Source organism: Passer domesticus, chromosome 19 (assembly GCF_036417665.1).
Source record: "Passer domesticus isolate bPasDom1 chromosome 19, bPasDom1.hap1, whole genome shotgun sequence".
In the NCBI taxonomy this organism is placed as follows: Eukaryota; Metazoa; Chordata; class Aves; order Passeriformes; family Passeridae; genus Passer; species Passer domesticus.
In genome coordinates, this window is record NC_087492.1 from 3140710 (window position 1) to 3155427 (window position 14718).

At 49.2% G+C, this 14718-nt stretch overlaps 1 protein-coding gene across 1 annotated transcript in view; it reads right to left on the bottom strand.

Moving 5' to 3' along the window:
* Positions 1-13866, bottom strand: part of NXN (nucleoredoxin) — a 46615-nt gene extending 32749 nt beyond the window's left edge. The window contains exon 1 of the mRNA XM_064394778.1: positions 13490-13866. Within this exon, the coding sequence (XP_064250848.1) occupies positions 13490-13807 (318 nt within the window). The 5' untranslated portion in view covers positions 13808-13866. The remainder of the gene's footprint in view (positions 1-13489) is intronic.
* Positions 13867-14718: the final 852 nt, after the last annotated feature.

Consider the following 14718-nt stretch of genomic DNA (forward strand, 5'->3'; position numbering starts at 1 on the left):
TCAACTTATTTTCTTTAGTAACATTTAGCTAAGCAAGTGGGGAGGAACCCTGTGGTGTCCTGCAGTGGCTCTTCCCAGGGAAGCTGGAATGAGGCTGTTCATTCACCCGAGGACTGCTCACACCAATATCCATTTCCCTGCTGGGAGCTGTTTCACCAGCACAAACAAGAAACACTGAAAATGTGTGAGGAAATGGCACTTTGAAACCAGAAGGTGTCTGGCAGCTCTGTGTCAGTGTGATGTACCCTCCAGGGCAATTACACACCGGCTCCTGTAGCTTGGAGCTCTGAACAAAGCAAATGCTGTGAATAATGGTGGAGGAAAAGCCCACAAAATGGCACGTAAAGTGTTTGCCCAAACTCATGTCAGGCAGGACTTTTCTGTCTCTGTGGCATGTCCAATCTGCTGAGCTACAGAAGAAGTTTAATTTCTTTTTACAATGTTCATGTTCTCACCATTGCTCTGGCCAGGAATCCACAGCACCAACACTGATGCACCTTCAGCTACTGCAAGCATCATTGGAACTGTTTAACAGCTGAAGGAAAACACAGGTACAGCTTTTTTGCCTCTCATTTTTGTGTCACTAAGCAGCTGTAGGTGGACACAGCAAAGCACTGACTTGTGCAGGAGCAGCCCAGGACCAGGCATGGTCTCACTGACTGCAGAGGGACAGAGTCAACATCCACACAGATCCTGATTCTCTTAAATTCACCAAAGCCTCTCCAGGGCCAGCCTGTGCTTTTGCACAAGGCAGGTTTATCCTCAGGGCCAGCAAATGCCATGAGAGACACACACAGAGCAGCAGAGGGAAGACAGAATGTAGCTGTACTAATTGGTGGAGTAATTACAAAGTAAAATACCAAACTACATACCACAAGTCTGAGAATGAGCAAAGAACCCTTTCCCTTTCTGCCTCTCACAAATGATCACCAAAAAACACCTCCATGGGCTCAGACAGATGTTTGAGCAGATGACCAAAAAATGTCAGGTATTTTTCTTTTCAATAGATTTGCATCCAGACAGGATGAAAAGCCCTTTCTCTTGAGCAATTGAGTTCTCCCCACAACAGACACGAGCTGGCATGTTCTGAGCATTTGGTATTTCAATCCCAATTAATAAAATAGTAATTGCTGCACCTAAGGGGTTCTCAGCTCTCTAAGAGGAAACACTTTATACCTACACAGATTTTCCTAAGCTTTACCACTACATACTTAAGACATGGATTGAGGGATGAATCACAACTTCAAATTCTTCACTACTAAGCCTGGCAATCAACACTGCCACTTTCTGGCAAAGAAACCCTAAAAGCCTTCACCTGTGATGTCATCTGCTAGCAGATTTATGTTCCGTGGGGCGCTCCCGTCCTGTGACTCCCTCACTGAGGAGGCAGCTGGGTAACAGGATTTGCTCTGGATAATCCCTGCTCTGGCTCTCAGGAGGGGAGGGAACAGATGAAGATGCACTCAGCCAGAGATGGCAGCCATCACTTTTAGGGAACTCATTTTGCCCCAGCCACCTGCCAGGTGTAAATCCCATTTCTAGTTTCAAGCCTGGAGAAGACAGAAGGGAGGTGAGGGAAGTCTGCACTTCCCCTTCCAGATCCCAAACCTGCATGTCCACAAGGCAGGAGGCATCAAGCCTGACCTGTCACTGCAGGGGAGAGGTAACAAAGCCCTACATAACCAACTGCAGGGTAAGGACAATCTCCTTCAAATGCAGTTCCCTGAACAGAGCCCAGCACAACAGACCCTGAGCCACCAGCAGGGTGTAATCTCTGCCTGGGGTTATTATTTTCATAATTAGAGGGATGGCAGCAGACAGAGGTGGTATTTGGTGGCCTCTTAACCTAGAGACTTACTGGGGTTTATGCAGATGACTCCACTTTTTCAGCAGCAAAGCCTGCAGCAAATCCTCGTGGGGACAAACATCAAACCAGGATCTGGATGTGGCTCAACACAAGGCCACTGCTCGGTCAGCCAGAGCCAAAGAACAACACAAAACATGCAGAGCTCAGAGGGAGTTTAAATTTTAAAATTGAGTAAACCCTGCAATTCAAATCTGGGCTGTCTGAAGCAAAGTGACTTTTCAGGTGAGGCACCACTCCTTGCTCCAGCCTGGTCCTCATGCCTCCCTCCATCCATCCATCCACCTGCTTCTCCCACACTCACCATCCCTCTCCAAAACATCTCCTTCCAACCTAGGAGGCTCCTCCCAGCCTACCACATCCCCATCTTTCCACCTGAAGAGCCACTGGTCCCACGAAGCCAGCAGAGACATGCCTGCAGGGAAAGGCAGGGACAGCCATCCTCTGCTTTACAACGCAGCAATTAACTGGTTTGAAAACTGCCTCTCTAGGCAAAAACTCATCCTGGGAGCCACCAGGGTGACAAACATCTATTTTGTGTACCACCTAAGAGATAAACACCAATCGATGCCCTGGATGCTCCTGTCACACACAATAATTAAACCATCAGTCGAGACAAATTAATGCAGACAAGACAGGGACAAAGGAATGAAATAGTTTCACTTGAATCCTCACAGCTTAACAAAAGCAAAACCAGGCCAGACCTATTGAGGAAAAAAGCAAAAGATAGAAGAAATCTCATTTAACAGTTGCTTTTCCCAGAGAGAAAAGCAGAAAACCCAGTATGCAGCAAAGCAGGATCAGGCTGGGATGAAGACAGGCACCGAGGGCATTGCTGTGCCACAGGCAGGAGCACACACAGGACACTCTTGATCATCAAGAAAACACTGTAAGAGAGGTGGTCTGCAGGTCTCTGAAGACAAGGAGGAGGCAAAATCCCTGGAACAGCAGCCCATAGCATTTTCCATTCCTTTAAGAAAGAAAGGAGTGGAAGCTGAGCCATACGTTAGCACTTAAGTAGTCCCTACCCTCAGTTTCCCACCATCTGTACTACTCTCTGAAACTCCCCTACTCATTTAATTTATTGCTGTGTGTCTCCGCCAAAATCAAAGACCTAAATATCAGCAATCTTGGTGGGAGGCATCCAGCTGCTCCAGCTCATTGTAGGAACAAACCCTATTTGTGCAAAGTCGCATTGAGAAAGCCGGGCAGCAAATCTCCCTAGGAACAACTTCCCATGCTTTCAGATTAGCAGATCAAGCTGCAGGCATTAAGACCTTTCCCCTTCTCTATCTGTGAAATCCAGTGCTTTAGGACACAAAAATGGGTCTTTTCTAACCCTGGAACGAAGCGATTTTGGAAGCACAGGGCACAGCAGCAGCGGGGGGCAATGGCTGAGGGAAGCAGAGCTCAGTCTGGGGGTCATGTTCATGGGCTGTGTGAGATGGGGCTTTTCTGGGAGGCTGGAAATCACAGCTGTGGCAGAGGCACAGCCCCGCTCTGGTCACCCATCCAGCCCCTTCTCACCTCTGCTTTCTTGCTCATGGGGTGAAGCCAGCAGGATTTCCCTAAACAGGCAGCAATTTGCAAATTTCCAAGCAGAGATTACAGGGAAGAGCTCATTAGAAGCAGCCTGTAATGTAACAGCACAGTGACCTCTGTTCTATGGCCACAAACCTGAATCAAAAAGGGAGCATCCTAAAAAATCAGCTCGTGGAGTCATCAGCCTCTCAGAAGCAAATAAGCACAGTTCCCTGCCCTCTTAAAACACCAGATATCAGCTGATAAAAGAGGAGCAATCCTGCAAGCCAAACACCCAGGCAGTACTTGCAAGGCAGGATTTGTAGCCTGGCGCTCTTTGATTTGCTCTGAGAGTGACAGAACAGCAGTCAGAAAAACATGAAGGGGAAGAACATTTTTAATGTTCTGGTGACCCATCTGATGCTGAAAATCCCCCCAGACCCAAGACTGTGCACAAGGACTGGGGTGCTGCTGTTGCTCAGACCCTGAGCTGCACTTGCAAGGGCAGGCAGAGGGACAGCAGCCCCTCAGTGGGGCTGGGGACACCACAGACCCCAAAAGCTCTTGGACTCACTTGGCTCTCAGGGGCTGAAACAGTCACAAAAAGGAAGTTTTATCTGCTTCACAGATCTGACAGCAGATCAGGAAATTGTCATCTCCTTCCCACGCCATCACACAGCTTGGTTCATTTGAAACCTGTTTTATCCTGGCTCAGTTCAACTTGTCTTACTCCTGCACACAACAGCAGCAACCAAGCAGAGAGTGGACAAACTGGGACCCCCAGTGAGGGGGAAGTGGATGCTGAACTGCAAACACAAGGGCACAGCCCACACCCAAACCACTCCACACACATCCCCAGCCCAGCGTGCAACCTTTCAACCAGGAGAGAGCACGAGGGGATGGAGCTGAGATCCCTGGCAACACCACTAAAATCCCTGTGTTTCTCCTTTATTTTGGGAGAGGCAGAATAATCCTCTTGAACTACCCAAGTGGGGGAGAACCAACATCTGTTCAGATTCAACAGCTTGGGTCTCACTGCTTCAGCCCCAGCTCTTTCCTGGCGGCTGGGGAAGGTCTCTAGCTTTTATTCAAAGGCACTGCCCTCACGCAGGGCCTTTCAGCAGAGGCTTGCAGAGCACCTCACAGACATTTAATTAAATCCTACAGCCCGCCCCGGTGAGGAAGGGATTATAAACAGGCCCCGGCTCAGGCAGCAGCTCAGCAGCACAAGCCTCTCTTTCTGTGCTATGGCTCACTGCAGGAGTGCAGCAGTCCCTGCTCCACCGAGCTGCTAAATACACATCAAACAGCCCAGAGACTTTGGAGAGCCAGCAGGGCAGAGCAGAGTGGCCAGGAGCATCCTCTGATGGGATGGGTAGGGGCCCCTCTCCACTCTCAGAGCCACAGCAAGGAGATGGGTTTAGAGACAACAAATCCGTGTTTTGTCACCCCTCCCTGCAATTTAAACTATACATTTCCAAAGTATGGCATTCCTGATGACTAATTCATCCACCCAACAGCCCTAGGAGCTTCATAAAACGGAAAAACACTTTTTTTCCTTTCTTTTCCCCCCCCCCCCATGCTCACCTATGGAGTGAGACTTTTGCTGGCTGAATTACATCTATTTAAACAAAAGTAAGTTCAGACATCTGCCTTTGCACAGTGTCAGCTGCGAGAAATGAGCTAACATCCAGATGCAGTGGCATGTCAGGATTAGCCCAGGCTGGGGCAGGAATGCTTCCATGTATGGAAAAATATTGGAGCAGTGAAACCATAAGCTTGGAGCTGAGTGAAGTGAGAGGCCCTGTCAATGAAATTGCAGGCTCAGGTTTAGAGGACTTAGCAGCTCAGATCCGCCATAAGATCCTCAGTGTGTATTACAATAAATTTCACACTTTTTCCAAAAGGGACTCCTACAGCAATGCTGAGAGTCATGAGGGTGAGACCCTGCACCCCTCTGTTTGCTCTGGAAGCCAGGCTGGAACTGCTGGGTACCATTAATGCTCCCCACACCAGGCATGGGCTTGGGTATTGATGGAGACGTTTTGGCTGCTGCTTGCCCATCCCTGGGCTGCTGCCTTCTGCCCAGCAGGATTTATCAAAGGAAGGATGAAGCAGTGGCAGTTCAAAAGCAAATGCTGAGCTGGATCAGCTTGGCTGGGGAAGCAATGCCTGCCTCTGCCACTGTCGTGGCAAGGGCAGCGACTGCCAGGGCATGGGGAGAGAGCCAGAGCAGCGTCCCAGTCAGCCTGACACAAATCAAACAGGCTCCTTCCTCAGCATCCTGAGCTAACACTAATGAAGTCATAGCTATGACTTCATCTCTCCAGTGGGAATCTCTTGGGAACAAGGGAGAACTAGAATTTCTCTCTCCAGCTCGCTCATGCAGTTGCAATTTGTTTAGTCGCCTTATACTTTCTTCTGCAAACATTACTTAATTCTCACCCAGATTTTTAAATCCTTGCCCTGAAACGTAAAATAATGTTTCCTTCTCAGCTGTCAAAGCCCAGCCTTGCTGAGATCCCTCCTGGCAGGATCTGACCCCTTGTGCCAGCTGCCACCCACTCCCTGGGGTCTCAGCCCGCAGCTGAGGATGCCACCAGCTATTTTTCAGACCTCAAACATGTAACTAAAATCTGGTTACTCTTGCCAAATTAATTTTAAATAGAGACTTTTGCACCTTTTCTCCATTAAAATGTTTTAAAGTCAGACTGGATTCAGCCACAGTTGCAAAGACAGACAAAATGTTGCAGGAGGACCCTGGAGCTTCCCTCCTTGGCCGGGCAGGACAGATTCCACCGCTGCAAAAACCAGCCAGCAATGAATGTCTCACACCACCCTGCTGCTACAGTGCCTTGTCTGCCTGGAGATTAATCCAAAAATTGTCCCAGGGTATCCCTGCTGCCCTCCTCATCACAAGCTGTGGTGAGGGTTTGCTCCCCTCCCTTCCAGCACTCCTGGTTGCCACAGCTGGAGCAGCACCTACCACTAGGAATGCATCCTTTAGGAACCAGACTCTCTGTGGTGTTTGGGCTCTCCCCTGCACCCCCACACTGCCCTGTGCCTTGTTGAGGCCTCCCATCCCTTTGTTTTTAGGCCAGAGGGGCTTGCTGAGCCCCAGCATGGGTTTGATCAGATTGCAGATGCTCAGCTACTGCCCTGATGCAACTGAGCAGTCACTCACTCACACTAAATAAAGACTGCAAATTCTTTACATATTAATTGTTGGTTGCAATTGTTCTCAGCGCTGACAGACAGACGTGAGAATATGCAGAAAACATTCCTGCATCTTTTTAGTTCCACCCTTCCATTAGTTGTGTGTACTCTATGCCAAATCAATAAGAGACTGCTTTTTCCCTGAAAAACTGAGATGATGAAAACGTGATCAGCTATGAGACAAGGCACACATGTTGTAATCTGAAATACTCATATAATTCACTTTCCCATGAGAGAATTTAACAGGTCTATCTGCTTACTTGTCAACTCATCCCACTCCCAACTTCTCCATTGACCCTGTCTTTAATTTACAACCTACAGATTTAACCCTGATTGTGTTTTTTTGCCGACAGAGCATCAGCTGAGAAGCAGCAGTTCCAGCCAGCACAGAGGAAGCTGCTCTGCAGAAGGACATCAAAGCAGTGCTGGAGAAAGCCCCCTCCCCAGAACACCCCCTAGACCCTCATCTGGGCTCCCACCTCAAGAACAGAGAGGAATTAACGTGCCCAAAGCCCAAGCTGTAATGAATCCAAGCACCCTCCCCAGGCTGGCAGGACTCCCTCCTTTCCAACCGTTACTATCTGGAGATGGCACAAAGTGATCTCTCTACAAAAACATTTCAAACCTATCGTGCATTACGCTGTGATGTGCCATGGAACCAGTTTAGAGAGCACACGCAGCTATAAAGTCGTGATTATTCAGTATTCAAGCCAGCCTGAAAGCTCAGGAGTCAGCTTGTATCTGCTGAAAGCGGGGGGCCTGAAATTATCCGTGAATAGTTCAAAGCTGCAGTTAATTCAACATCTCGACTTTCAAAAGCATAAAAATCACAGATTCCTGGAGCGTGTAAGCTTTTCAAAAATTACAAACTACTAACTGTCAAATCAAAGCAGCAAATAGAAATCCACATGGCTGATAAGACAAATAGTTGCATTTTAAAGAGTAATTAAATATCACTTTGGAATATTTTGCTTGGAACTTGTTTCCCTGATAAAAACAATGGGGAGGGGAAGGAGGAGGAAGCAATCCACACACACCAATAAGTTTCTCATCAAACAAATGCTCAGGCGAGCACTGCTCAAATTTGTTTTGCTGAATTCAGAGTTCAGCTTGCTGTACAACAGCCTCCCAGGCCCTCTTAGTTTCCCTAGATCCCTACATTTCACATCAAACTCCAGCAATAAGGAGGAGGCAATCCCTATGTTGAATCTGGATTGTTGGGGAGGAGGGTTGGGACAAGAATCCCCATGGTGTGGTCACTAAAAACTGCAATATTTTCTGATTTGACTCAGATTAAAACCATGCCACAACTTCCATGCGGGGAGCATGGCTGAAAAAAAAACCAGGAATGCAAAACAGAGAGCTCTACCCAGATGCAATTCAGAAGTGAAACCTTACCCCAGTCCCACACACTCACCCCACCAAGTTCTGCTTTGAAACACTAAAAGTCTGTCCATGAGAAAGGATCAAAAAACTCCAAACCATCCTGGACTCTTCCAAAACCCAAACCTGCCAGCAATGAACTCACCAAGAATTTCACCCAAACTTTCTAGTACTAAGCAATACTTGTGGGCAACAATAAAAAAGGATTGAGTACTGAACAAGGAGACAGCTACTGCATTTCAAACTAAAATGTTATTGAACCACTTGAAGAATCCACCATCCAAAGGGCAGGCAAACCTGATGCCAGTTTTTGGGATGGGATGTGTATAGAGTGTGATCAGCAAACTGCTTGTCCCCACCCTGGAGCCAGGAGGATTTGATAATGGAAAGATGCCCAAGACTTTCAGAGCAGGTCCTAAAACGTGGGCAATTACCCACTGAAGGATGTAATAAACACCAGAGCAGACTACACGTCAGCAAGACTTTTAAAATACTAATTCTCCCCTAGGGAAAGTGCTCAGGCAGGCAATAGTTTGGATATGGGGGGAAATCCAACCTCCACAACGTCAGTGGTGTTTTTGCAACTTTTGCAGGACCAGGACACAGTCCCCAGACTTGCAGCCTCCTGATGCTTACAGGGATTTCACAGAAGGATTAAGGTCTTGGCATGAGAGAGGACTGCTAATTGCATGGAGGGTGACTGCAAAGCTGTGTAAAACACACAGAGAAATAATTTGGAAAAAAGGCATCAACAACAACAACAAGAAGTCAAAATGTTTTGGCTTCGATGTCATCTGCACAATGTGGAAATACTGAATAGCTTATTCCTCACTCATAATTGGAGTTCACTGTTGAGCGTCTCCAAAAGCAGGGAAAAACACTCCATTGTTCTGCACTTTCTTTTGTAAAGCTGTTACGTGTTCAGCCTCTAAAGAATGCATTTTTGGAGAAGAACTATGCACTGATTACTTTACAAAGTAAAGTTCCTTTACTCAGTCCTGCAACCTGAGAGTAACGAATGAAATTGTCAACCGTGCATTTTTAAAGGAACATTTTCATTTCAACATCTGGATTAAGATGCCACAATGAAAAACAGCACACAGGCTTCCCTCTGCTCCCTTCATACATCTCCCATTCTTACATTTCAGAACCAGCGAAGTTTCAAAGCAAACAAAGAATCAGTTGGTGCTGCTAATGCCTTGCTCCTTACTCAATAGCCTGATGTCATGAAAAGACCATATTTTTCAAATCTACAGCTCCGTGAGCCAAAGAGTTCATATACATTCCCACCCCAGAAATATAAAGTCAGGAATACAGCTGAAAGTGATTACTTAGATATTTTTATATGATGAAATTCAAAAGCTGCTTCAAGTGATTTACAAAATCTTCTGTAAGACAAATCCCACATCTGTGCTGACCACTTGCCTCCCAGATCTCAGCAGATGGCAATTTCAAACAGAGAAGTTCTGAGTCCCTGAAAATCACGGTGTACCTTAAACTGTAATCAAGGGTTTGAAGATTTTCCCTCCACAAAAAAAAAATGTGGACAGTCTAATTTAATGACATTTCTATCTTCTCCCCACCATTTCTTGTACAAAGTCTACACACAAAATTAGTATCTGGTGTCTTATCAGGAGAGGCTCCCACAGCAGATGAGCTTTTCAGATAAAGGGAAAACACCCGGTCCCAACCAAAGGAAATTTACCAGTGTGAGCAAAGGGAGATCCTCAAATTGTTTTCAGATACTTGACTGGATAATCACAGAAAACCAATCAACATGTTTTACATTTGTTTAAATCCAGAACAGAAGCATCTCAGCCTTCCCAAGAAGAATCTGTACAAAACTCAACCAGATGCACAAATACAGCAGAAAAACACAAAACACAAGAGAGGCAAAGCACAGCCCCAGCGCCACTGCGGCACTGTGTGGATGCACCAAGGAAGTGTCAGGAGAAAATTCAAGATAAAAATAATGAGGAAGATGACTGGGACAAGAATGTAACAAGTAAAAACAAAAGCAAAGGCAAATAAACAACAGCAGAAGATAAATTGCTGCTCCCTCATTGTAGAGCTTTTTCTCCTCCAGCACTCTCCTTTCTCCCACTTCTATGTGGAACCACGTGAGAGGATCTACTCAATGGAGAATGTGGATGGTTTATAATTTTTCAGCAAAGATGACCAAGATGTCCCACAGCAACACAGCAGGAGAGCACTCCTCCAACAGCCTGTGTGCCATAAGGCCCTGAAAAGCACCCAAATTCACCCTGAGTGCAGGTGGACTCAGCAGCAGGGATGGTGTGGAGCTCACCAGGAGAAGTCTGGGATCCTTCAGCAGGAAGGGAGACAGCTCACTGTGGGTGCTGGGGGACATCAGGGCATGGAGGCAGATGGGGGCTGTTTATTCCACTGAGGCTCTCAGCAGCAATCAGGATATTAAAGCTGTTATTAAATCAACCCTCCAGAACTCGAGCAGATGTCCACGCAAACAGACAACAACGGGGTGATGTTAAACCAAAACCACAACCAAAACAAAGACACCGAGCAACATCTTCTCCCCATTGCTCTGCTCAGCCACGCCAGGCATTATCAGAAGGCAAATCAATCACCAAAAGTTACCTGTGGCTGCCCAAATCCAGGCCTGAACAACTTAACTGAGGGACGTGCACCACGAGTTAAAGGCCTCCAATCTCATTTGGCTCATTCTGGTTCTGTCCTTGAAAAAAACCCACCCAATAATAGGTCTGGCTGCGGCTCAGACAGAGGCATAATGCCATCCTCCTCATTAATCAAAGGCTTTCCCCACGGCCAGATGTTTGCTGACTTCTACTGCTTTCTTTTATTACTGGTTTGGAGGCAAAAATTGCTGTGTGCTGAAGTTGCTCCAATTGAACTGGCTGTCTCTGGTAACTGCACCCCAGCATTATTGAGTTACAGAGGCATTCAACGAAGAGTGGCTGTTTGCTTTGACAATTCCATCTACTTTTCCCAATAACCATCAGAGTAAGATGCTAATTTACTTTTAGGACTGTGGGAATTGTACTGCAAACCCAGAAAGGAGCCTGGGTTTTAAGAGCTATCAACGTTTGGTGCCCAGGGTTTGGAAGAAGGAGAGATGTAGAAAAATGCAGAGTACGCCAGAGAAGGACAATGACATATGGACCTTAAAAGTCATATTTTTTAACAACACTGAGCAACAAAAGTGATGCTTTTCTAAAGAATAGGAAGCCATCATCTCTCCACAAAGTTTTCATGGCCTCAGTAAATAAAGTAACCAACCCACAAGGGGAAGAGTTGGCTTGAAAGGACTTCTGGAGGTCTTTGAACCTGGGCATCACCCACATTCAACCCTGCTGGGCAGAGCTTCTCCCAAACAACCCTGTAACCTGCGAGGATGGGGAGCTGAGAGCTCAGGGACAGAGCTCTCAGTGTTCCCACCCCTCCTGCTGTCTCTACCCTGCATCTATAATATCCCTTTCTTCCCATAAATCTATATAATTCGCCGGGGTTTAGGAGTATCCCTTAGTGCAAAGGAACCATAACTCAAAAGCACTGCCTACATTCCTCTAATGCTTTTGTTTTAAAACAAATTAAGCCCGTGAGGTACTGAACATATGCTCGACATCCCCAGCTCTCCCTGGCATGTTTTTGAAAAATACAAAGTTTGTGCTTTTCTGGGGAGTCGGGTCATTAACCCAACTATTTAAAAAATCAGCCTATTATACAAGGAAACTTCTAACTGCCTGAGCTACAGGTTATAAATCTCCTGTTTAGAAATCTGATATCCTGACATAATTGCCCTTACAACTTACAAATAGGTTCTCTGTTATCCGTAGATTAAGCTTCCTCCAAAGCCACATCACATCTGCTTAGTTTTGAAAATATACAGCATGAGCCTCAATTACTTTACACTCCACACAAAAATAATCCTGAATTTAACTCAGGGCTTCTTGGAATAAGAGTTTAAGACCCCATAATCTTTTTATTTCATGTTTTCTTGCAATCTAATAGATGGAAGCATTGGCCAGCATGTAAAATTAATGCCACCTTCCACTTCTATGATTTCCCAACCATTTAACTACATTGCAGTGGAATTTTTAAAGCAAATACAGCAAGCAGAAGTCCCACCATCTAAATAATCTGAAATGTTCTGTAGGGAAATGGTCAGGTACTAATTGGAACCACAGTGTTTTCACATCCCTGTAGGAAGAGGGTTTGGTTTAAAAGAAACCTGAGTTAAACTGTAGTTTCTCTGAAGGATGAAGCTTCTGTTGCAGCTCCTCTGATTAATGAAACTGCTCAGATCCCGAGCACTTGGGTGAGCTCCCAGTTAGAAGTGTCTGGACTTCAAAGGGGTAAACTGGAGGCCTTGGGCAGCATTATCATCCAGTGCACAGCATTAAATACAGGAGAGTTTTTTCAGAACTGGGCACTTAGTGACAAAAAACGGCAGCAAATAAGGGAAAAAAAGGCAAATCCATGTTTCAAAGCTACACCTCTTCTCAGCAGCAGGGACATCACACGGCGCTGCCAGACAACAGCCAGCTATTCCTTAAACAATTCCTTCACCTAAGGAACAGAGCAGGGCTCAGAGACCCATCCTGGAAGATGTCATCCTTCTCACCCCAACACAGTGTCCAGACACAGGGGATGCCTGAGGGGACACTGAGCCACCCCCAGCCCTGCAGGTACCAGCGTCATCCCCATCCCAGCCAAAGCTGAGCCACAGTCTGCCTCAACCAGAAAGATGTTTAGAAATGGCACTGTGGGGCACCATCTTTTCAATTCTTACTCAACTGCTTCCAGAGATTAGATTTGTAAAGAGGTGGGTTGTTTTTTTGTTGTTTTTTTTTTTTTCCTTTTAAGCGTTGCAAGCCCATCGCGAAGTGGAGGCTCAGCCTGTGCCTTCCTTTTCCTCGCAGCCTGCTCTGCCTGGCTCTTAGCGTGCTTTCTGTCCATTACCTTTCAGATTAAACTCCACGGATGAGAGGCTGCAACTTGCAAGAGCACCGAGCACACCGAACGAGCGGAACAAACCCCATCCCACAAACTGGCCGGGCAGCTCCGCCAGCAGCTCCCGGCCGAGCCGGGCTCCCTCGCTCCTCAACCACGGCTCCTTCCCGTGCCCAAACCCCCTCAGGAGCCCACGGGCACCGTGTCCGCTGCCCTCGCCAAGCTCTGCTTCCCCCGAGGTGCCCACCGGAGTGAGGCCGGGCGTGGAGGAGCTGCTCCCCTCACGCCTCACCTGCTGTGAGGGGAGCAGCCCCGGCTCCCCTGAGGGGCCCGGCGGTGACCACGATGCCCAGCCCAGGCTCCCCTCCCGCGGGGCGACGGGACCTGGGAGCCGCGGCACCGGGGGAGCCCCGCGGGACAGCGGCCGCCACCTCCCCGCCGCTTCCCCGGGGAACTTTCTGGAAGGCGCCCAGCCCCGGCCGAGCCCCGCGGCCCCCAGACAAAGCCCGGGGCGCGCCCCGCCGCCCCCCGCCCGGCCGCGGCCGCGGGGCTCACCTTGCGGTGCTTGTCGGCGAAGGGCAGCGCCAGCCAGGGCATGGCCCGCACCGCCTCCTGCCACTGCTGCTGCTCCTGCTCCGCCGACACGAAGACGATCTCGAGGCGCTGCCCGCCGCCCGCCGCCGCCTCCCCCCTGAAGCGCCCGTAGAAGGCGGCCAGGCTGGCGCCGAGCTGCGCGCAGGGGCCGCCGAGGCTGCAGCCGAAGTAGAGCCCCACCAGGGACACCCCGCGGGCGGCCAGCGCCGACACGGCCACCTCCTCGCCGTCGGCGGCCACCAGCACCTCTCCCAGCACGTCGGTGAGCGCGCCCGCCATCCCGCTCCGCTCCCGCTGCGCGCCCGCTCCGCTCCGCGCCCGCCGGCCGCGCACGCCCCGCCCCGCCAGGGGGCGCTGCCGCGCCGCGCCCGCCCCCGCCCCGGGCAGCGCCGCCCCGGCCCGGCCCCTCAGCCCTCAGAGCCGCGGCCGGCCCGGCACGGCAGAGCGCGGGCCGCTCCGTGCCGCGTACTGACACGGAGCATGGCTAGGTGCGGTGTTGGGGGGAAGTTCTTCCCTGAGAAGGTGGGCGCTGGCTCCGGGTGTCCCGCCGCTGGAGCGTCCGAGGCCAGGGTGGATGTGGCTCTGAGCACCCCGCTCCGGTGGAAGGTCTGCCAGCCTGTGGGAGACCTGTGGTGGCACACACAGCGTGGCACAGAACCTGCTGGGATGAGAAAAGACCTTTGAGGTCACGAGTCCAAGCCTTGTCAAACAGAGCATTGTGTGTGCCACATCCAGCCTTAAACACCTCCGGGGATGGTGACTCCGCTGCCTCCCTGCGCAGCCCATTCCAGAGCCCAGTCGCTCTTTCTGTGAAGAACTTCTTCCTAATGTCCAGCTAAACCTCCCCTGGCGCAGTTTAACACCATCCTCTTGTCCTGTCGCTGTTACCTGGGTGCAGAAGCTGACCCTCACCTGGCCACAAGCTCCTTTCAGCTAGAGAATGGTAAGGTCACCCCTGAGCCTGCTTTTCTCCAGGCTAAACATCCCAACTCCCTCAGCCGCTCCTCCCAGGCCTCCTTCCACAAGCTCCCTTCCAGGACTCCTCACAAGCTCCCTTCCAGGACTCCTCACAAGCTCCCTTCCAGGGCTCCTTCCACAAGCTCCCTCCCAGGACTCCTTCCACAAGCTCCCTCCCAGGACTCCTCACAAGCTCCCTTCCAGGGCTCCTTCCACAAGCTCCCTCCCAGGAC